Source organism: Manis pentadactyla, chromosome 15 (genome assembly GCF_030020395.1).
Source record: "Manis pentadactyla isolate mManPen7 chromosome 15, mManPen7.hap1, whole genome shotgun sequence".
Taxonomy (NCBI): Eukaryota; Metazoa; Chordata; class Mammalia; order Pholidota; family Manidae; genus Manis; species Manis pentadactyla.
The window spans coordinates 59773960-59797123 of NC_080033.1; the positions used below are offsets into that span (position 1 = coordinate 59773960).

The 23164-nt window shown below is 41.9% G+C and overlaps 1 protein-coding gene across 8 annotated transcripts; it reads left to right on the forward strand.

Moving 5' to 3' along the window:
* Positions 1-9764: 9764 nt before the first annotated feature.
* On the forward strand, positions 9765-21714 carry ZNF23 (zinc finger protein 23). 8 transcript variants are annotated; one of them, XM_036926908.2, is made up of 5 exons: positions 9765-10075; positions 12857-12921; positions 15150-15326; positions 15887-16000; positions 19420-21714. In XM_036926908.2, exons 3-5 carry the CDS (start codon positions 15293-15295, stop codon positions 21216-21218), a joined length of 1947 nt encoding a protein of 648 aa, XP_036782803.1. In that variant the 5' UTR covers positions 9765-10075; positions 12857-12921; positions 15150-15292; the 3' UTR covers positions 21219-21714. The 8 variants fall into 8 exon arrangements, with proteins under 8 accessions (XP_036782803.1, XP_036782802.1, XP_036782798.2 ...); XM_036926907.2 differs by lacking the exon at positions 9765-10075 and adding an exon at positions 10082-10619; XM_036926903.2 differs by lacking the exon at positions 9765-10075 and adding an exon at positions 10082-10619 and having other exon boundaries at positions 15200-15326.
* The last annotated feature ends 1450 nt before the right edge of the window (positions 21715-23164 follow it).

Sequence of the window (23164 nt, forward strand, 5' to 3'; positions counted from 1 at the left end):
CATCATGGTTGTACAGCTTGAATTCTTAAAAGAAAATAGCTTTATAACCACCAAAATCAGGAAAAAGTACATCCCAGCACCCTGTGTCTCCCTGAACCCTGCTGGAGTCATAAGTTTCTCGTGGTAATTGCTATTCTGACTACCATCACCAAAAGTTTTTGTGTAAATGGGAGTCATCAGTATAGATTGACTCTCACTGCTGCATGGCTTTCCATTACATGAATATACCACATTTATTGCTTACTCTTTGTAGGCAGTGGGTTACATCTAGAGGGATCATTTTGAGTACAAAATCTATAAGTCAGTCGGGAAAAAAATGGTTAGAGCCATTTCACACGCTGCATCAGCAACAGCCTCCATTTAGTAAGTGCTCAGCAGTAATGCTGCTTTGGTACTCACTGGTACCAGGCATTTGCATAGTCACTGCACACAACACAACTTTATAAAGTATGTGCACTAATTGACTACATATTATAGTTGAGGAAACATTCATTAGGTCACCCAAAGACACAGGAAATAGAGTAGAATTCAAATGCAGGCAGGCTGGCTTCAGAGCCCATGTGCCATTACAGTGATGCCCTATAGAAGTCGGAGGCAAGGTCTGTGACAACTCATTTCAGTAATAAAAGAGGGGTTTTGCTCCTTACAGGTGGCAGGGAATATTAGGCTCAAGTCAACACAATGGGAGATGGACTGACTACAGGGAAAGGGAGGTGAATGGGGAATAGGCAATGATAATTCACCTGTAATGATACAGTGAGGGAAACAGGCTGAGATACAACCGTAAGTCGGGTCTAGTACCGACTGCCCTAATGCGGCGGCTGTGAGGGAGGGAGCCTGTCCTGGGAGGCAGAGGACCTCGCTCTTAGGTCCCCCACCCATAGTGGTGTGGCACTGGGAGTTTGTTAAACATTTGTACATATCAGTACCATTTGAAATGGCATTTTCTATCATGTACCTGAAAGAGAGAGCTGGCTTCCCTCAGGTTTTTCAGCTTTGAGATGTGGGGAGAGCTGAGTGATGTTTAATCATTTCATTTTTCTGGACTTCTTTATCCAGTAAATAGCACCCATGCTCTCTGACTCCAGTGCTGCTGTCAGGAAGCCTGCTCCAACTGAGTAACTATCCTTTAATCAGTTAAGGTTACCTATGGCTCCGTGACAAATTACCACAAATTAAGTGGCGTAAAACCACAGAAATTTATTCTCTTAGTTCTGAAGGCCAGAAGTCTGAAATAAGGGTTCCTGGGCTGAAATCAAGGGACAGCAGAACCATCCTCTCTCTGCAGGCTCCAGGGCAGAATCCATGCCAGGTTCTGATGGCTGCCAGCAGTCCATAGCTTGTAACCACATTGCTTCAGTCTGCTTTTGTCTTCACGGCACCTTCTCTCCGTCTGTAATCTCCATTTGCTTCTCTTCTAAAGACACTTGTGATACAGGAGAAAGTTTAGGACCCACCCAGATAATCCAGGATAATCTTATCTAAAGGCCCTTAACATAATCACTGACTGTGATTTGCCTTACCTTAAATTTACCAGTTAATATTCACAGGTTCCAGGTATTAGGTCCTGCTACCTTTGGTTGGCTATTCAGCCTAACAGTTAAGTAGGTTAATCTGTATATAACAGAAAACTCCAACCACAGACCCTAATACAAGGTAGAAATTTATTTCCCTCATAAAATAAGTCTGGACATAGGCAGCCCAGAGCTGGTACGGCAGTTGTACAATGTCAGTGGAGACCCAGTTCCCTTCCAAATTGCCTCTTGGCTCTTCTCAGTGGGCGTCGATATCCTCATGGTTCAAGATGGCTGCTAGGGCTCCAACATCAAGTGCTTATTTCACTCAGCAGGCTGGAAGAAGGGGAAGAAAGGCATGTCACTGTGCTTTTAAGAAAACTCTAAATCCCAAGGAATACTTCCAGTTAAATGCTTTTGTCAAGCACTTAGTCACGTGACCATACCAGGCTGCTAGAGTCATTGGAGATGTCTTAGTTGAGTTCAGTGTGCTACCTTAAGTAAACTGGAGATTTTGTTGGGAGGAGGGGGAGAATGGATGTTTGGGCAGGCAACTAGCAGCTTCTGCTACAGTCCATGTCTGCCATGTAAAAGCTTTGGAAATAGAAAAAAATGGTGGACAACTGGCTGTGTTCTATGAATTTAAATTTTCAACTCGAGAGTGATGCTATGTTTATCCTTATCTTACAGTTTGCGAACAATGAAACCCATCAGACTGATGGGAAAATATAGCAGACTTTGGGACACCCCTGTTTTCAGCTGTAGTGGACAGTTCTGTGTGAAACTTGAACTATTCAGAACACACCTTGTGCTGCTCAGGTGCTGTTTATCTCTATCACATAAATAAAAATTTATAATGATGTATTTATTCAATGAGGTATGACTAATTGAAGCTTGCTTCCCCCACTATACCCTATATTCTCCAAAGACTGTAACCTGGAAACTTTGTTTTTCCTTCACCTATAAAATGTCTATAATAATACCTTCTGTGTCTTCAAGATGATGATTAAAAAATATTCATAATACACATGAATGTGTGCACTAGCTGGTAAAGTGAAGTTCAGATGAAAAATGTTTTTGTGGCTCAGAATGCAAGATAAACTTGTTCAGGAAGAGAGGTTAAGGTAGATGAATGAAGTCATTGGAGCCTATGAAGGTTCCAATTTTATTACACTTTTACTGTGTCTAAATTGTGTTAGGGTAATTGGTGGTTACCAGCACAGCAAGAACAATACGTAGTCTCTGTCCTTTTAATATTTTAAAGCTGAATAACTTAGAATTACAGAATTCTTTAGGATCCCAGAAGACCCTCTGTTGGCTATTTGGGTCCACAATAAATTCTCATCCTTGGAATTCTCTAGATTTTGAGGCAGGGTGATAGAGACAAGCAGGATCTGGGGCACTAGATGATATGTGACAGGTTATGGCAATTGAATTCAAAGCAAGGAATAGAATGAGACTGGAATAAAATGTCTGGAGATGAAAGTTAAAATCCTGTGCAGTGTCCATCACCAGTTGGAGAACAAAGATTTTGAGTTCAGGCCCAGAACCTTGGAGAGCTCTGCAAACACTGATGAAGCAGAGCTAGCACCTTGGACAGCACCACAGTTACCCTATTTTCCGATGTAGTGGGGTCCTTTGATGATAATATAAACATGAGTTACAGTGGATTCTCCTAATTTCCTGGGACTTCTGACTCCTGTGCACCTGGCAATTGTAATATCCTAGAGGCAAGAGTCTTAGAAGGCTTTTTATGACAATATGGGTGTTGGGATTCTTTCTTTTCCTTCTAGGGACTTTAGAATCAGAACTGATCATCAGACTCCCTTGGTAGATCTGTGGGTTTGGGGCCAATATTGTTGTTATTCTGGGATCAACATCCTTCAAGTTAGGGGGAACTATCTGGTACCTGGTTTTGCTGTGTAGAGACCACTACTCAAGGCTCTTCCTAGGCACATAGAAGCAGCAAGCCATTAGTCCAAAAAAAAAAAAGAAAAAAATGATAAAGAGGGTGTGTCATATTCATCTGGAAACAGGCAACTTGATTCTCATACCTTCTCCTCATTTGCTGTTTCCCACGGTTAACTTCTTTTTAGAAATGGTGGATTTTGTTTGCTTTCACTTTGGCAAAAGTGAAGTTGGTTTTTGTTAGCAAGTTTCAGTGAAGTCAGGCAAACTGAACTCCTGAAGGAGCTTAACACTGCAACCTTTTCCTCTTAGTTACAGTGATGTCATAGTTACAAGCTCATGCATTAATTATTTGTTCCTTTATTGACAAGCAGAAGGGTGCTCAGATGCATAAGTAGGGAAGGGGAAAGAAGTTAACATCAACCAAGCAATGACTGAATCCTAGGGCCAACTGTGTGTGCTTTCAGTGAAGCAGTATATTATGGTATTTACAGCAATTGTGTACTATTACCCTATTTTTCAGATGAATGAATGGAGTTCAGAAAAGTTAAGTGATTGCCCAATGTCTCACAGCTAGTCAGTGAAGGATCCAGGACTCCTCAGTTGGATTCCTACTAAGTCTCTCTGCCTCAAAAGCTGGCTAGGAAGTGTTCTGACCTTCCCGACTAGACAGCATTATGTCAAGGCACTTGATAACGCATAACAGACTTGCCTGTTTGTTTCTTTTCCATTTTCTGCCCATCATGTATATTCCATTTTCACATAACCTGAAGATACATAGAACTTTAGGGTTTTGGCAATTTGGTGTTATCTAATGCTATCTAATGTTGTCTAATATTGGTAGTATTATGGCCAAAGTAGGAAAACTACCTTACAGAGCCAGAAAGAAGAACCTGGTTTGGCCATTGATGTAATCCCTGCTTTTCTACCATTATCATCATCAATCTTGTGATCTCTTATCTTTTAATAATTGGAATATTTAATCATTTGTGTTTGATGTACTTAGTTTAAATCTGTCATCTGACTATTTGTTTTATATTTGTCCCTTTGTTTTTTTTTCCTCTTCCCCCTACTCCTGCCTTTTTTTCAATCAGTTGAATTTTATTGATTCCATTTTATCCCATTTTCTGGCTATTTAGCCATAACCGTTTGTTATTTTAGGGTTTTCTAAGATAGCACATTTTACCTTTAAGTAATATATTACTCCATGTACAGCATAAAAACTTCATAAAAATGTACCTCCATTTCTTCTCTCCTAACCTTTTAAGGCTGCTTGAAGTTGTCTCACAGCTCACCAATCATCTGTTCATTTATATTTAGTTGAACTTTTAATTTTGAGATAATTGTAGATGTGCATGCAGTTGTAAGAAATAATACAGAGAAGTCCTGTGTATCCTTTACCCAGTTTCCTCCAAAGGTAAATCTTGCAAAACTAAAGCAACCAGGATACTGACACTGACACATGCAGAACTTACAGAACATTTCCATCACCACAAGGATTCCTCATGCTGCCCTTTTAGTGTTGCACACAACCCTCTCCTTCACTCCTGGAATCCACTAACCTATTCTTCATTCCTAGTTTGTCATTTCAAGAATTTTATATAAATGGTATCAGACAGTATATAATACTTTAGGATTGGTCTTTCTTCACTCAGCATAATTCTCTGGAGATTCATCCAGATTTTTGCTGCATGCATCAGCAGTCTGTTCCTTTCTATTGCTGAGTGCTCCATAGTATATACTATACCACAGTTTGTTTAACCACTCACCTATTTATTGAAGGACATCTGAGCCATTTCCAGATTTTGGCTACTGTGAATAGAGATGTTACAAATATTTGTGTACAGGTTTTTGTGTGAAATTAAGTTTTCATTTCTAAAAAAATAAGTTGAGCATATTTGTATCAGTCTATCTCTGGGTTGTTCATTCCGCTGCATTGATCTATGCGTATATTCCTCTGCCAATAACACAGTCATGATTGTAGCCATATAAGAGACTTGAAATTGGGTAGACCCATTCCTGCCATGTTATTCTCTTTTTTCAAAATGTTTTACTTATTTTAGTTCCCTTGCCTTTCCATATAAATTTTAGAATAATTTTGTCTATATCTTCAAAAAAAACCTTGCTGGAATTTTGATATAAGTTGCATTAAACCTGTGTATCAATTTGGGGAGAAATGACGTCTTTATTATGCTGAGTCTTCCAATCTGTGAATCTGGTATTTATCCTCATTTATTTAATCTTTGATTTCTTTCATCAGCATTTTTTAGTTTTCAACATACAAGTCCTGTACATGTTTTCTTAATGTTCGTTTAATTTTTATTTTCTCTACATGTTTCTTTTTTGGGTAGTCTTCAAGTTCATTAAGCTCTTTTCCTGCAATACCTAGTCTGCTCTTAATCCTATCCAGTGTATGTATTTCATTGCACATTACAGTTTTCATCTCTAGAAGTTTGATTTAGATCATTTCTATAAATTCCATGTCTCTACTTAACTTTGAACCTAAGGCTATAGTTTTTAAATGCCATTGTCTCCAAATTCTATAGTGACTATTTCAGAAGTTTTCTAGGATGAGTTTTCACTTAATTTCTTAGATTATAAATTACTGGTCTAACTAGGTAGTATTAATTTAAAACTACGTATAGAGTAATACAGATTATGATTATAAATTATAAGGCAAGGATCATAATCTTTATTATCTCTTTTTATAGTATGAAGACTTTTTTCTAATTTATACTTTCATGGATCCAGACATTTGGGTGGGTGTATGTGTGTGTGAAAAGTCCCCTTTCCCACCCTTTGCTTCATGAAGGCCTCTTGAATATGGTCATTCAACCTCAAATATCAAGATTTTCAAATCTCCACTATCCCCACTCATGTCGGCCAAAGCATCAACTCAGTTAATCTCTCTGGTTTCAGTTTCTGGTTCATTTTTGGTACCTGGTTCATTTTTGGTATACTTACCTATGAGCTAAGTATTTAAAATGATGTTGTAAATTAGATCTTATCCTATATTTCTAGATATAGATACTAGTGTATATCATTTACTACCTAACCTGAAATGAAACCCTACCTAAAAATATTTTTTGTTTTAAAGTCATTGCTATATTAACATAGCTATGCCATTTTTCTTTTAGCTTAATACTTTATCTTTCTTTACATTCTTTAACTTTCAATTCTTTTCATTCTTATATTTTAAAAAGTACCTTATGAATATGTAACTTTTTTTATAGATGAGCTTTAGAATCATTCTCACAAATCCTATTGGGGTTTTATTTGAGTAGACTGATTCTTCCCATTTTCTTCTTCTTTTTCAAAATGTTTGAAATTGGATTTATAAATTACATCAAGACGGATTCCCTTATATGGAAAAATTACCTGTGCCTTCCCATTTATACAAGCTTTGTTGTTGTTGGCTTAGTGAAGGCAAATTCTGGCCCACTAAGACCCCCGCCCCTTAAGATCCAATCACCACCGACCAGATGGCCGCCCACCCCGTAAGATCCAGTCATCAAGGCAGAACACACCCTACCCGACTCCTTAAAAATGCGCTTCCTCACCCACGCGCTGCTGCTCCTCTCTCTGGGAGCAGCCATTTTCTCTTTCAGATAATAAAATCTCTTCCGTGGGCCTGTCTCCTGAGTCCTTTTGGGGTAAGGAGGTTCATGGCGAGATACCCTTTCACTTAGTCTTTGATATTTAAATTTTTCTTCATCTATATCTTAAACATTTACTTTTAAGTTTGTTCCTAAATATTTTTGGTTACTTTGTCGCTTTTTTGAATAAGACCTCTCCCTACCTTAGTATATTTCTCCACATAGTAGGTTGAATGGTTTGTTCATTTAATTCACAGTAAGTAAAGGAAGATTTTATCGCATTGAAACATCCTTGAATTACTGGAATGAGCCCTAACCAGACTCTTACTGTTTTCCCACAGTTTTTAAGAAAAGAAGCAGGCAGAACAATATTTACTGTGTCATCTTAAAACTGGAAACACCAAAGAAGCTTTTAATGTGACGGTATTTGTCAGTTTCCAGTGGACAGGGAGGAAGGGTTTTGGGGAGGCTCTGGGACTGTCAGGACAGAGGGTACATGAGAAGAAGCCCTAGAGCTGAGCAGGAGGAAATGGGGCTCCAGGCCCAGCATAGAGGTAGATTTCCCAAACACTGAAATATGAGAACCAGCCTAAATTTTTGAGTATGTTGTGTGATCTTTCCATCATCCCTCACTTCAAGGGGATTTAGTTAGGATATGGTCTTGCGTACTGATTTGATGAACTCAAATCAATGTGGTTTAAACATGATGAAAGCTTATTTCTCACTCATACATCATCTGAAGGTAAGCAGGCAGGCTAGGGATGATACAGCAGTTCCACAACTACTCCTTCTAGATGCTCTGTCATTGCCAGGAGTCACATCCTCATCCACATGGTGCAAGATGTTTTCCCCCTTGTCAGCATTTCATCTAGTGGATGTGAGTACTGGGCCACGGAGGCACGTACCTTCTCTTTAAGGACATGACATTGTTTTTTCCTATAGACTATTTGCCAGAAGTTGATCACATAGCCACATTTTGCTATAGTGGACCAGGAAGGGTGTTATTTTTTCTGGAATGTCTTTGGCTTGTGAGAGATTTTGTTACCATATTAGAAGGGAAGAACAGGAATTGACAAAAAGTGGTCCCTACTGCTGCAGGCCTTCTGTAGAGCTTTTGTAACATGGCATGTACCTGTCCTAGCACTCTTAGGAGTAGGAGCTTCATGTTTACTTATTTTCTTATTTTCTAAGGAGGTCTTATTTTCTTATCTGTAAAATTTGATGACTGGTTTATGATCAAACATTTAGGGTATTTCTGTATGACACAGTTATTTCTGTATATCACAGTATGATACTGTGAGCTCCTAATTTATTCCTAATTCCTTAGACAAGCCCTCATTCTTAGCTAAAGTTCTGCTTTCTGAGCCTAGGAAGACGTGGAAATAGCACTTATTGCCAAGAGCAGTGTAATCCCCAGCTATCATTCTGTCCAGTCATGGAACCATTTTCCTATCTGGAAAAGAGAACCCATGTAAAGTGCTCATTTTGGGAAACAGGGATGATCAGGGTCAGGACAAAGCAGAGAAGGGCTCCTGGCAATGGTCAATGTCATGATCCCAGGCATAAGACATATCCTACCTTCAGCAGCACAAAAACAAAGAAGGGTTCTACCCTGGAGCTGGGGCTGGAGCCTTTGGGCCATGTCAACAACAAATGCTTATGGCATGCCTCCTTTGTGCCAGGCCTTGTGGTTTAGCTGAAGATAATGATATTGAACAAGACATAGTCCTTGCTCCCTGGAGTGGCCAGAGAAGACACATATATAAATAAGCTGTCACTATTAAATGATAACAAGCATGCCAAGTACTGAAAAGTAGAGAGTGCTGTGATGACACAAACTGGGAGGCCTGCCTTGTTCGGCGTGCCCAAGGAAGGCCTGCTTTCCGAGGGTAATGGGATTTCAGCTAGAGCTCCAAGTAAAAGTCAAGAGGGAGGGTAGGAATGGGGAGGGAAAGGAATTCTCCATTTGGAGAACAGCATGTTCAGCAAGTGGTGCTGAAGTTGAGAGAGGGAGAATGGGAGTGCTGAGAGGCCGGAGAGGCCAGTAGGGGCAGGGACCACCCTTCGGGCCACGTCACAGCAGCAGAAGGATCAGTGCTGGAAGAACAAAGGCTACATTACCAGGGTTGGAAGGGAACCTAAGGATGGTTCAGTCCAGTGATTTTTAGTGCTGTTCTCCTTCCTCCAGGGCCCATTTTGGAATTTTATGGGAGTATTTTTATTACAATGTTAGGTGATGTTGGATGGAAGCCAGGAGTGCCACAAATCTTGCAATGCATAGTGTGCATTTCACCGATTTAAAGTTTTCAGACTCATACGTCTTGCTGGACATTCATGTAGGTAAAAACTGTTTATAAGTTACCTGAATCTAGAATCTGATTTTCAGATAAACACAATGTGTTTCTGCACAGTCTTAACGTACACTGATTCTTCAGGAATATAATTACTGTATTATCAAGAGAAGATTATACTGGGTTTCATTTAAACTTTGCCCAAAAGCGTTCACCGTTTTGTATCACACCTTGTGATTTTCGAAACACCAGTAAGGCTGTGGCATTCAGGCACATTCTGTGTGAAAAGGCAAGTATCTGACCACTTCGTTAGGTTTCCAGCAGTCACCACCAAACATTTACGTATTGAAATATGTATTTATAATTGCAAATTGTCTTCTTTTTATTTTTGCTTTGTTACTGTTAATGCATAACAGTTTTTAAAATACAGGTTGCTTATATTATCTATGATCTTTTCAGTCATTATATAGGAATTTAATGGCCGAAGAATAAAGTGGTCACCAGGAAATATGTGTTATAAAAATTTGATAGCGTGCGACCCCACCGGTCCAGCCCGGAGACCAAATCTGGTTGCACCGGCAGCTTTACTACGATACCAATTCCGAAGCCATCCTGAGGTCTGAATGCTCTCCTGGAGCCCCGGGCTTCAGCCGCCGCGGGCGGGGTCGCAGCACCATCGAGCAGAAACAAAGGCGTTCCTAGAGAGGAACTCTGCCGTGACCCGGTGACGCACTTCCTGCCGCGCCGCGGAGCCGCCCGCTGCTAGGTGAGTGTGGGCTGCGGCAGCGGAGGCGGTGCCCTGGACCTGCGGTGCCGGGTGTGGTTGGGAAGCGCCTCAGCCCAGGGTGGAGATGGGCCTCCGACGCCTGCGGGAGGGAGCAGGGCGGCCGCCAGGGGTCTTTCGCTTCTCCTGGGCTCCCGCTTTGGACTTGGTGGCTGAATACGTTCCGTCCCGGGGACGGCGAAGCCTAGGTTACTTTCTCGTCCACGAAGCCGCGAGCACTCAGTTTCTTTGGGGGAAGATGCTACCGGTCTTTGGGGAAGTTATACCGGAGTAGCCAGAAAGGAATATTTGCCGGGGTGAAGTGGCTTGAGGTGATATCACCAGTCTTTAGCAATGTTGAGGTCGTGTAGTGGCCTTTACCTGTATGTGTTTCAAGTATGGATTGCATGCTCCCTGGCTCTAACGTAGCGTCGTGAATCAGGGCCCAGTGGGAGAGCAGAAAAAGCAGACCTGCTCCCAGCCAACAGAGGGAAGAAGCCCGATTTTTGGAGGGCGCTGTCTTCTGGAGCCGTGTCAGTTCCAAAGGGTAACGTGGTCCTACATTTCTCGGGCTGTGGGATGACAGTGACCTGGAGTGATTATTACAGTGTAGTTGCTGACATACTCAATCCTAAAATACACATGAAATAGTCCAGAGTTGCTTATGCATACCCTCATGAAAAGCATACTTATTAAAAATATACTATAAAAGTAGTACTGAAAACATGAAATATTAAAAAATCCTCTAGAATGTGGCTTATAGTGGTTTCAGAGGAAAATTTATGGCCTTTTTAAAATTAAGGTATCATTGATACACATGGGCAACATTGTGATTACTACATCCCCCCTGTTATCAAGTTCCCCCCACATACTCCATTGCAGTCACTGTCCATCAGCGTACTAAGATGCTACAGAGTCACTTGTCTTCTCTGTGCTATACTGCCTTCCCCGTGCCCCCCCTCCCCATATTATGTGTGCTAATCATAATGCCCCTTAATCCCCTTCTCCCTCCCTTGCCACCCGCCCTCCCCACTCCCTTTCCCTTTGGTAACTTAGTCCATTCTTGGGTTCTGTGAGTCAGCTGCTGTTTTGTTCCTTCAGTTTTTGCTATGTTGTTATACTCCACAAATGAGTGAAATCATATGGTACTTGCCTTTCTCCGCCTGTCTTATTTCACTGAGCATAATACCCTCTAGTTCCATCCATGTTGCTGCAAATGGTAGGATTTATTTTCTTCTTATGGCTGAATAATATGCCGTTGTGTATATGTACCACATCTTCTTTATCCATTCATCTACTGATGGACACTTAGGTTGCTTCCATTTCTTGGCTATTGTAAATACTGCTGCGATAAACATGGGGTGCATATGTCATTTTGAATCTGTTCCTGTTTTCTTAGGGTAAATTCCTAGGAGTGAAATTCCTGGGTCAAATGGTATTTCTGTTTTTAGTTTTTTGAGGAACCTCCATATTGCTTTCCACAATGGTTGAACTAATTTACGTTCCCACCAACAGTGTAGGAGGGTCCCCTTCTCATCCTTGTCAGCATGTGTTGTTGCTTCTTTTGAATGTTGGCCATCCTAACAGGTGTGAGGTTGGCCTTTCTGATTTAATTGCCCAGCAGGAAAGAGTGAAAATGCAGTTGACCTTTGAACAAGTGGTGTGTGTATGTGTGTGTGTGTGTGTTAAGGGTCCTGACCTCCCGCCGCACACTTCCCCAATCTGCAATGACTTTGACCCCTCCAAAAAACTTAACTACTAATAGCTTACTGTTGACCTGCAGTCAGTTAACACATATGTTGTATGTTATGGATATTAAATGCTATATCTTTATAATGAAGCAAGCTAGAAAAAAGGAAATGTTTTTCAAATTGTCACAAATCTCCAAAATTTTTTCCAATATGTTTATGGGAAAAAATCCACATGTAAGTGGACCTGAGCAGTTAAATTCCATGTTGTTCAATGGTCAACTGTAAATGAACAAATCGTGAATTTAGAAAAAAAGCCATTTGTAGTCTGGTGTCCTCCAAAAGCACAAAACATACATTTTTGAGACTGACTCTGAGAGCAGGAAAAGTCAGAAAATAACTAGTCCGTGTGTTTTGAATATAATGAACAAAAGGCACTGGGTCACGGGGTCCTAGATGCAGTAATCATACCTGCGTCTCAGTTTGCTGAGGCCTCGGCTCCTTTGCTGTCAGAGGCTGGGAAGTATGAGGAGCAGCCTGAGACTTACTCTAAGTCCAGCTTGGCTGACCTCAAGATCTCTACAGGGGCAACAGGACTCCTGAGAACACTCAGCTGTGTGGGAGCTCAGGCAGGATGCGGGGGAGCAGCTATGCCCTTTTCCAGGTGCTGCCTCCCTGGGGCCTGACTCCAAGGCCTCTGTGCTCGGGCTGGTGCCCTGCCAACGTGGCCTCTTTTGCAGTAATTGGGAATGATGCTCGTTTGGAGAAAGAGAAATAAGTCCAAGATCCTGGTAATGTTCTATTTCTTAAGCTGAATTGTTGCTACATGAGTCTTTGTTTTATTATTCTTTAGGTTTTCCATATGTTTTGTGTACACTCTTTTATGTTTATGATATGTGTCAAAATCTAGGGCTCCTGGCAGTGAGCATCAGTGTCATGGCTGGGAGGAGTCCTGGGCCTGAGCCGGTGAACAGCTCCCTCCCTTCTTCCTGGGGCCGCTGCCGCGGGCACTCCTATCTGGATTCAGGCTTGTCTGAGGAGCTGGAGTGTCCTGGTCGGGGTGGCTTGCCTCACACTTGTCTCTCTTTTTCCTCAGCTTCAGCCCTTCTCTGAGAGGGAGACCAGTTGATGGCAGCCATGCTGCTGACAGCCTGGCCCCAGGTGAGCTGCGAGTCCCTCAGCTCTTCCTCTGAGCAGTGTCAAATTGAAGAAAACTGAGGAGGGAAGCTGGTGAGCCTTGCGATGAAAACCGGAGGGGCCCTCCGTGCTTCCTCCTGCTGGCCTGAAGCGCGTGAGAAGAGTGGTGGTATGAAGGGATGGCAGCACCAGGGGAGTGTGCCCAAAGACAGGAGTGGGCTCGTTTGCACTCTGAGGTTCTTTGCTGCTTTGGTGAATGGGCGACATGGAAGCTACCCGTGTAGGATGTTCTGAACATGGAAATGAATAGAGGAGGATAGCAGAGGATTAGGACTTCCCGGGACCCGGATGTAGGTGAGGAGGAATAGCAGGACCAGATCAACATATAGGATGGCTGTTCCTTTAATTCAGGGGAAGGGAAAGAATAAAGAGTGGGGTCGAGAAGGGAAAAAGATAGGAAGTCTTTTGAAACAAGATGTCTCATTGTGGCCTGGAGAGGCTTTAGGGATTGGGGTGCAGGGGCTCAAATTTTAGGTCTCTGATAAGAGCACCGAACACTCTCCCCCAGAAAAATAAACATGCAAACCAATTTTTCCATACAATTTCCATATATTTACATGGGTCCCCTGAAGCTCATCCATGGGCCTTCATGGACTGCAGGTGGGGTGTAATTATAATCATGGTAACTCCAGTAACATAATTTGAGGCTTACTATGCTACAAGCACCACACTGAACATTTAACTGGATTGCTCAGTCCTGACAACCACCCTCTCAGATAGGTGTTGTGTTGTGCCCATTGTACCATGAAAGACATGAAGGCAAAGGAAGTAGAGTGACTTACCCAAGGTCACACAGCCATTGTTTGATTCTTAGTTGCTCAACCTTATGACATGTATGCAAACAGTGAAGTTGAGGTGGTCAGATTTGTGATGACTACGTAGGGAATAATTTTCAGGGGAGATTGAAAAGCAAGGTAACAACTTCAGAAAGAATTTCACTGGCCCAGGTGATGTGGGCTTCATCAGTGAAAGCAGATGTTAAAGAGGGGGGATCCAATTCAAGTAATGCTTCACATAAAAATCTTTAGGATGTAGAGAGTCAAAGGACTGGGGCTGAAGCAAGGGAGCGGGAAGAGTAAAAAATGATCCCCGGTATTCTAGCTGAGGTTTCTTGTGTAGATGGTGGTGGGTGACACTGACATTTGGATTCAGGAGGAGGCACAACTTGGGGTAAAGGATGGTGGCAGCAGGTAGTAAAGGCATTTAATTTTGTGCAGAGAAGTTACTTGACCTGTCCAGGGTCACCTGACAAGTGACATAGAAACACCCACAGGTTAGACTAGAAGTGTTGATGGATGGAGGTCAGTAGAATCAAGACAGATCCTGGCAGAGGAACTGAGGGTAACTCCGTTGGTGCATCCCCTGGGTTGTTACAGAAGACTGAGGTGGGCAGAGGAAAAGCAGCTAGGGGCCACAGCCGCCCAGAAGGGAGGATTTGGGCCTGCTAGAGGCATGAGGCATCAGCCCTGAGTGGCAGAGCTTGTGCTGACCACAGAGCGTAGTGGTTTGAAGAGGAGCAGCCAGAAGGGTGGCTGAGTTGCTGGCCGACATGAAGGCTGATCTTCCCTCTTTCCAGACTCTTCTTGGAGAAATAGTGAATTCTTGGGTGAAATTGGGAAGGATGAACCTTGAATGGGAGAGGGTAACAGAAAATGTTGGGTTTGCAGTGAGACCCATCTGGAAGCAGAATGGGCTGCTGCCCCCTACCCCCTGCCAATCTGGGCAGTGCTGAGCTGCTGGAGTGCTTGCCAGAGACGGCACAGCCCCTGTGGGGGTGGTCGGTGATAGGGGCCGAATGAGATGGGGGCCATGCTGTTCTTTGTGAGCGGCTTGAGGTTTGTGGGCGAGGGCAGGATGTGGGGAGAGGGATGGAAAAGCCGAGACCTGAAGGGGATGAAGTGGAATGCTGGTGGGTCGGTCCTGAGCCACGCCTCCAGTGAGGAAGTGGCTTAACTGAAAGAATGGATTTGCTTTAGGGGACTTGACTGTGGGAATTGTTTTCTTTCATTCCAACTTATGGTATCTTTTGTAACTGTAAAAAAGGGCATAGTTTCTCTGCTGTGAGAGAAGTCAGATATTCCATGGTTTACTCTCCAGGTGCTTTTCCTCAGATCTTTCCCCTTGTACTTAATTCTGTGCTTCTCACAAGCTCCCTCCCCAAGCCCTTATACTGCCCTCTGCCCCTCACTTAGGGCCTGAGCCATGGAATTGGCCCTAGGGCAGCAGGAACCTGTTGTTTCAGAAGTCGGTGACCTTCGAGGATGTGGCTGTGTACTTCACCCAGACGGAATGGGACAGCCTGTCCCCTGCACAGAGGGCCCTGTACAGGGATGTGATGCTGGAGAATTATGGGAATGTGGCCTCCTTGGGTAAGGCCTCTCTCCCCCTGGGACCCAAATTCTGCTAGTTGGGGTTTCCTGGCTTTCTGCCCCCTAACAGGTTGCAGGTGGGGTCAGTGGTAATAGCAACTCTTTACTGAGTGGGAACCCCAGAGGATGAGATTCCTAATCCCCTGCACTTGGGTTTCTGGGAAGGGTGAACCCTAAGCCCTTGTTGGACCAGTATAGGACTTTGCTGGGACTGGCATGCACTCTTGATCTACCCCTAGAAAAGCTGTATTTTGGACATAGTATAGAAAAAAGTAACTTCCTGTTCCATAGCATTATCTTCATTTCTTCCTCACCCTGCCTGCATCTCCTGAGCTCTCTTAGGCCCACAATCTAGGCCCTTTCCAACTGTTCCCACATCTTTTCAAGCGCTGACCAACATACACCTTCGAGCTCCTCCCCCTGTCCCATAGTTCTTAGGTATGAGATCCCCTGGGGCTCCTAACATCCCTCCCCATTGCGAGGTAATCTGAGAAGAGGTTTAGGAGCTCCTCTGTGGTAGATTATTCACCTGTCTGTCCTGTTTCCTTTCCCCCAAACAGGGTTTCCACTTCTTAAACCTGCTGTGATTTCACAGCTGGAGGGAGGAGGTCATCTGGGGCACCCGTCACCACTGGCTGCTGGAACAGAAAGAGGCCTCCAGGGCCACTGGACTGGTAAGGAAGGCATATGTTGCCCACTATGCTATGCTAGAAAGTTTAACTCTTTAGGAAAAAAATCAATTTTAGCAGCATACAAGATGTAACATTTATTGGCCAGCTATACAGAGTAAAATTTAAATAAGTGTTGATGATTTATCAGTTGAGACCTTTCTGTTTTTTCAGTTTGCTGATTCTAATTCCAAAACCATCTTTTTAAACTCTTCATTCCTAATTTTGGAATTCTGCCTTTCTCAGACAAAATGGATTCTGTAAATTTTTAGTTCTTGCTATTTTCTAAGCATTGTCCACTTAATGTGGAGGATGGAAAATGAACAATCTTTTTATGCAGAAAGGCAGAATAGTCTGGTGGTTAAAAGTAGTCTTTGGAGTAGACTTTCCTAAGGTCCAATCCCAACTGATACTCCTAGTTACATGACTTCCTAGTTGTATGACTTTGACTAGGTCAGTTATTTGAGTTCTCTAAGATTCAGTGTTCTTATCCCTGAAATGGAATAATAATAAAACAAAGTAACAGTGCTAGTTTTGTGTTTTGAGGATTAAATGTGATAACATATATTAAGTCCCTAGCTTATAGTGTATGCTTGATGAAATAATAGTTTGTTTTTTTTTGGAGGTGACAACTGTGTGTAGTAAGTTGTACAAAATAAGGCAGAAGAGAGGAAGTGCTGTCAATTCTGTGCTTCTCAAGTGATGTGCAAATATGTCACCTGGTTGTCTTGCAAATATGCATATTGTTATTCACTAAGCCTGGCATGGGGCCAGGATTCTGCATTGCTGTTAGTTTTCAGGTTATGCCAGTGTTTCTTGTTCCCAGAACATATTTGAGGTAGCAAACTTGTCATTGGCTCAAGCAGACTAGTGGCCAGATGATTTCCCATTTTCCGTGAGGCCCAGCTTTGCTTCCTGCATTGGGTCCTTAAGATTCTCCTGTATCCTTTCAATGAATCTTTTTTAAAGTATAGTTTTAGTCAATTTTTGTTCCTTGCGATCATTCAACCAGATGTTCCCTGATCAAGGAAGACACGTTTTAGAACTGGAGAAGTTAAAGTGCTTGGCATATAGGGGGAAAATGATATTGTGCAGCTCTTCAGTCAGAGGAGTCTGGATTTCATTCTAAAGGCAACATACGGTCCTGAGGCCTTTCAGGTTTTTGAATAGCCCAGCATAATCCTAACTGAAGACAGAAACATTAGTTGGTGTGTGTAGGTTGATTGGGGTGAGGAATCAAATGGGTTTTAGACAGGCAGAAGGGAGGACAATAGGGCACAAGGCCCATGTGAGCAGAACTGGCTTTCTTTTAAAAAACTCTCAGAAGCCTCACCCAGTGACTTCTGTTTAAATCTCACTCACTGCAACTGTGTCAAATGGCCATCCCCACCACAAGATAGGGTGGAAAATAGTTTTTAGCTGTAGTTTTTATTGCTCCCTCAAAAAAAATCGGAAGATGTGCTAGTGAGGAAAGGGAGAGTGGACAAAGGTTAAGCAACCAGTAGCATGACCATGGGATTATGGTTAATGCCATGTCATCAAGTTCTCCCTCACCCAAGGAATAGGAAGTTACTGCCATATCATAGGATTCAGTAAATGGAATGTCATTAGTGTAGAAAAATTGGCAAAGAATGTAAGTGTTTGATCTACATAAGAAGTGCAGATTTCAATCAGTGTGGAAAAGATTCAACCTCAGTGGAAACCAATAAAATGAAAATAACAACAATGATATTTCATCCATGATATTTTATTGAGAACAATAAAATTAGAGTAAGTGATGGTGAGAGTGAAGCAAAAAAGGAGTAGACTTCTGGGGATAAATGGGAATCATGTCCTTCTAGAAAGTACTTTAGTAAATATCAAGAGCCTTTTAAAAGTTTGTGCTTTATAACCTGGATATTCCCTTCTAGGGCTGTATCCGAATAGAGCAATGAGAAATACAAGGATGGGCATGCACAAAAGTTCATTTTGGAAGTAACCTGAACTTTCAGTGTAGAGAGAATGGTTAAATTAAGGTACCTCTGCAGAATAGAATACTATATAGCAACTAAATATTTTTGTAGAGTATCTAAAGATACTAGAAAATTATCATTATTAATGTTAAGGCAGAAAAAATTTCAATTTTGAAAAAATGTATGTTTTCAGAAGAATGGGGAAGGAATTACATTAGAAGGTCAGTAGTAGTTATTGTCATGTAGTTGTATTCCAGGTAATCCGAATTTTCTTGTAAGTTCCTGAAATGAGAGGTGAATATTGTTTTTATAACTGGGGAATAGTATTTGGAAAATGCTTGCTAGGGAAATCCAGGTCATTTGGGTCCATTGAGGGTGATTATAATGAAATACTGGAGCAGGAGGTATAGTACACATGGTTGAAGAGAAATGAGAGATGAAACATAAAAGCAGTATTTGGGGGCCAATTTTGAGAAACGTGATAAATACAGCGATCATTAGCTCAATTGGAACTATAGGGATTATAGGAAGAATTTCAGAGAATGACTGATTTTAGGATTGAGGGAAGAGGTAGAAGGAAAGACAAGGAGAATGCAGCAGCATTCTGGAATGGGTGGGAAGAGATGGGTCCAAAGGGATCACATGGGCCTGAACAGAGCCTTCCTGAAGTAGAGAAAAAAGGAGTTGAAGGAGGAATTATGGAAAGTCTGAAGTTTTAAGTTCCAAAGAGAGAAACAAAATTCTTTCCCTTTTGCTTCCTGGTGCTTCTTACACTTGCCATCCTCAGTGTTGGTACATGTTGTTGGATCCTATGCCTTTTCCTTCTTATGCAATTCCCTTTTTAATAAGGGGCTCAGTGACATAGCAATAACAGAAGAAACTGCAGAATGTAGTAAAGTATGATGCAATGGAAAGAACACTGGTCCGACAGATATGACCTAGAATTTTGTTTCACTGCTGTCACATTTAATCTTCATGTCATTGGTTATTGGTTTAGAGACTAGTGGTCTTATTAAATCATTACTTTAAAACTTATAATAGTGGCACATGCTTAAAACACTACAGAAAGTGCATAAAATGGGAAGAAAAGTCTGTCAAACTTCTTGTGCCAGTTTGCTCAGTTTCTGTGTATTCTTGCAGATGTTTTCTAGGCATATACATACTAATATATACATATGTTGGCCCTTATTTTTCTTTACACAAATGGAATGTACAAACCACTTCTCAACTTGTTTTTCCATTTAGCAGTGTATCTTGGACATGTTTTCATGTTAGCATACATGCATCTATTTCATTGTTTTTACCTGCTACATATTATTCCACTGTATAGATGAAGATAGATTCTTTGACCTAGCCTGGCGAATTTCAAGAGCCCCTTGACTACTATGGTCCTTTATTCTTTCTAGCACAGTTCTTTTATTTTTCCTAACATGGTTCTTACATGACGTTTATGTTTTTTCTTTTCTTTTATAGTAAATATTGATATCCAGACTGACAGTAATTTGACAAAGGAAATGTGTGAAGAAAAAGATAACACATCGTTTGAACTTCACAGGGACTTTTCCCAGGAAATAGACTTTTCAGAAGCCTGTATACTAGAGAAACAGCAGGAAGTCCACTCAGGAAATATGAATAAAGAAAACAGCAGTGTCACTGATGGAATAGTGAAAGAAGAAACAAGCCCCAATGAAGAGTGTTTCTTTAGTCAAAGTCCAGACTTGTATCAGTGTCATATCATGTCCACTGAAGATCACCCCCCTAAATGTACAGGATTGGAGAAAGCTTTCAGCTTTGACACAAAACTTATTCAGCACAAAGTAATTAATACTGGGGAAAGACCTTTCAAATGTGAAGAATTAGTGGAAACCTTTAGGTGTAACTCGCAATTTACCCAGCATCAAGGTGGCTACACTAGGGAGAAGCCCTATCAGTGTAAGGAGTGTGGCAAAGCCTTTAGTGTTAATGCAAAATTACTTTGTCATCAAAGGCTTCATAGTGGGGAGAAACCCTTCAAATGTGTGGAATGTGGGAAAAGCTTCAGTTACAGTTCCCATTATATCACACATCAGACAATCCACAGTGGGGAGAAGCCCTATCAGTGTAAGGTGTGTGGGAAAGCCTTCAGTGTTAATGGGAGTCTAAGTAGACATCAGAGAATCCATACAGGAGAGAAGCCCTATCAGTGCAAGGATTGTGGGAATGGCTTCAGTTGCAGTTCTGCATATATCACACACCAGAGAGTGCACACTGGGGAGAAACCTTATGAGTGCAATGACTGCGGGAAAGCTTTCAATGTTAATGCAAAATTAATTCAACACCAGAGAATCCACACTGGAGAGAAACCTTATGAATGTAATGAGTGTGGGAAAGGCTTCAGGTGCAGCTCCCAGCTTAGGCAGCATCAGAGCATCCACACTGGAGAGAAGCCCTATCAGTGTAAGGAGTGTGGGAAAGCCTTTAATAATAATGCAAAACTCATTCAGCACCAAAGAATCCACACTGGTGAGAAGCCCTATGAGTGTACTGAATGTGGAAAAGCCTTTAGTGTCAAAGGAAAGCTAATCCAGCACCAGAGAATCCACACTGGTGAGAAGCCCTATGAGTGTACTGAATGTGGGAAGGCCTTCAGGTGTAACTCCCAGCTTCGGCAGCATCTGAGAATCCACACTGGGGAGAAGCCCTATGAATGCAATGAGTGTGGAAAGGCCTTCAATGTTAATGCAAAACTAATGCAGCATCAGAGGATTCACACGGGGGAGAAACCCTTTGAATGTAATGAGTGTGGGAAATGCTTTACTTCTAAAAGAAACCTACTTGATCATCACCGAATCCATACTGGAGAAAAGCCTTATCAATGTAAGGAATGTGGGAAGGCCTTCAGTATCAATGCCAAACTAACTAGGCATCAGAGAATACACACTGGGGAGAAACCTTTCAAATGTATGGAGTGTGAGAAAGCGTTTAGCTGTAGTTCTGACTATATTGTACATCAAAGAATCCATACTGGAGAGAAACCCTTTCAGTGTAAGGAGTGTGGAAAAGCCTTCCATGTTAATGCCCATTTAATTCGGCATCAGAGAAGCCACACTGGGGAGAAACCTTTCAGATGTGTGGAGTGTGGCAAAGGCTTCAGCTTTAGTTCTGACTGTATTATACATCAGACTGTCCATACTTGGAAGAAACCCTATGTGTGTAATCTATGTGGGAAAACCTTCAGGTTTAGCTTCCAACTTAGTCAGCATCAAAGTGTCCATGGTGAAGGAAAATCCTGATGAGAAGGATGTAGAAAGCTCTCAAGGTTAATGCTGAAATGGGTTGAGTATCACCAGATTCACCCTGGTGGAAAATCCTGAGAGGGAAGTGAGTATGGCAGAGTCTTTGCATGGAAACAAGTCTTTTCCATTTTATTCAACTTTAATCGTGAATGGTGACCAGTCAAAAGTAATATTCAAAAATTAATGGTTTGTTTTATACCAACAGCCAGTCAGAAAATATGAGAGAAAATATCCCATTCCCAACAGCGGCAAGAAAAGTAGATTTTCTAAGAATAAATTTAATTTGCAGACTCTGTATGGAGAAATTATAAATCTCTACTGAGGACCTCCAAAGGAAACAAATAAATGGGGAGAGAGAAACCTTGTTCATGGATAGGGAAATTCATAGACTTTCACTCTACCTAAATTAATTTCCCTTTCATTGTTTATAAGCATGCATCACTTTTGTAAAGAGGAAAAACAATAAAGATTTTCTCTAAAAAAAAAAGATGAGTAGACTTTTTATTTTCATGGAATAGAGAAAAACTAAGTATCAGTTGAAAGCTAGAAACCAGCCATAAGGGAAAATATTGACAAGTTATTCAAAATTAAATGTTTTAAAATATTTTGGAATCTGAACAGAATGACCCTCCCTGGACAGTAACAAACCCTAAGGGACCTCCTGGGTGGAATGGGCCTTGAGTCCTGGAACCAGCCCCCACCTTGTGCTGACCAGGAACCCGATATCCACAGGGGCCAAGGTCATAGGACATTGGTGACAGATCCAGAACATCAGACTCTGACCTCAATGATTCTCAACCCTTCTACAGTCCCTGCCTTGGTTCTGCCACAGCAGATAAACTGCCAGACCCTGCTGGGAGGTAGAACTGCAGAATTTCCTGACACTAACCCCCATAACTGCTACAAACAGAGACCATGTAGAGCCTATTCATGAACCAGGAGGGTTTGGGTGAGCCATGGCCTTGTGACCTCCTCTTGACTATATGATCCATCCTGGACAGTAACAGTAATAATTAAATGTTTTTAATTATTTTATTTTAAATAATCCCAAATAGGATTAAAAGATAAGGCATAAAAAGAAATACTTTCGTAAAACTTGTGATATAAAACTGTACTTCCTAATATACAAAAAGGTCCTAAAATTTAGAGAAAGAGAACTAGGCTAATTAAATCCAGCAAATGACACTAGCAGGAAGTAAAAAGATACAAAAATGACATAAAAGTAAAAGATGTTCAGTCTTAGTAGTACTCTGAGGAGTGAAAATTAAAACAGACACACAGTCACACACAGGAAGCCCCCAAACCTTTTTCCCACAGGCACAGATGTACACACAGATCCTCCTACAGACGTGAACAAACATAGACATACACAGACACACATAGAGACACAGTATACTCCCAAGACCACCTCCAACCCAGACATATCTGCCCCTGTGTTCTTTGCAGTTCAACCAACCAGTGTCTGGGGGGCGTGCTTTCATAAGCATCAAAGGAATCATTCCTGTCGACTAATGGTATAGGACATAAGTAGAGTGTCCCAGGGATGCCGTTGTGTAAGTGCCCCCTCCACTGCCAGGCTCTTGGGGGCTGGGCTTGGATAGAGGCAGACTCTGGAACCCCAAGAACAGGGAGGGAGCAGGGCCCATCTTCACCTGATCATCTGGTCCTGCTCCTCTTGTTGCTGGACCCTCAAGGACCAGGTTCTTGAGTTTCAATGTTGCAGAAATGAACACTGAACTCCTAAAGCACACAGGCAGTCTGTTAGAGATAGCTTGTAGCAAGGGAGCCAACAAGAAAGGGGAATGTCCCACTCCTGGAAGGGGTTGCTCTTATAAAGGCAATTTTAGAGGGTTTAGGGGTTTTGGGTGGAATGGCATTGGTAAATTAGTTTATGGTATTACCTCCATCATTTGCTTTTTGGTGCGTTTTGGTCATTCCACAGT

What these genes read in the sequence shown, in the direction of transcription:
- ZNF23 (XM_036926903.2), top strand. Translation starts at nt 12,889, where the DNA reads ATGGCAGCCATGCTGCTGACAGCCTGGCCCCAG. An exon ending in TGCTGACAGCCTGGCCCCAG is followed by an intron (nt 12,922 to 15,199) that starts GTGAGCTGCGAG and finishes CTGTTGTTTCAG; the next exon opens with AAGTCGGTGACCTTCGAGGA. An exon ending in CCTCCAGGGCCACTGGACTG is followed by an intron (nt 16,001 to 19,419) that starts GTAAGGAAGGCA and finishes TTTCTTTTATAG; the next exon opens with TAAATATTGATATCCAGACT.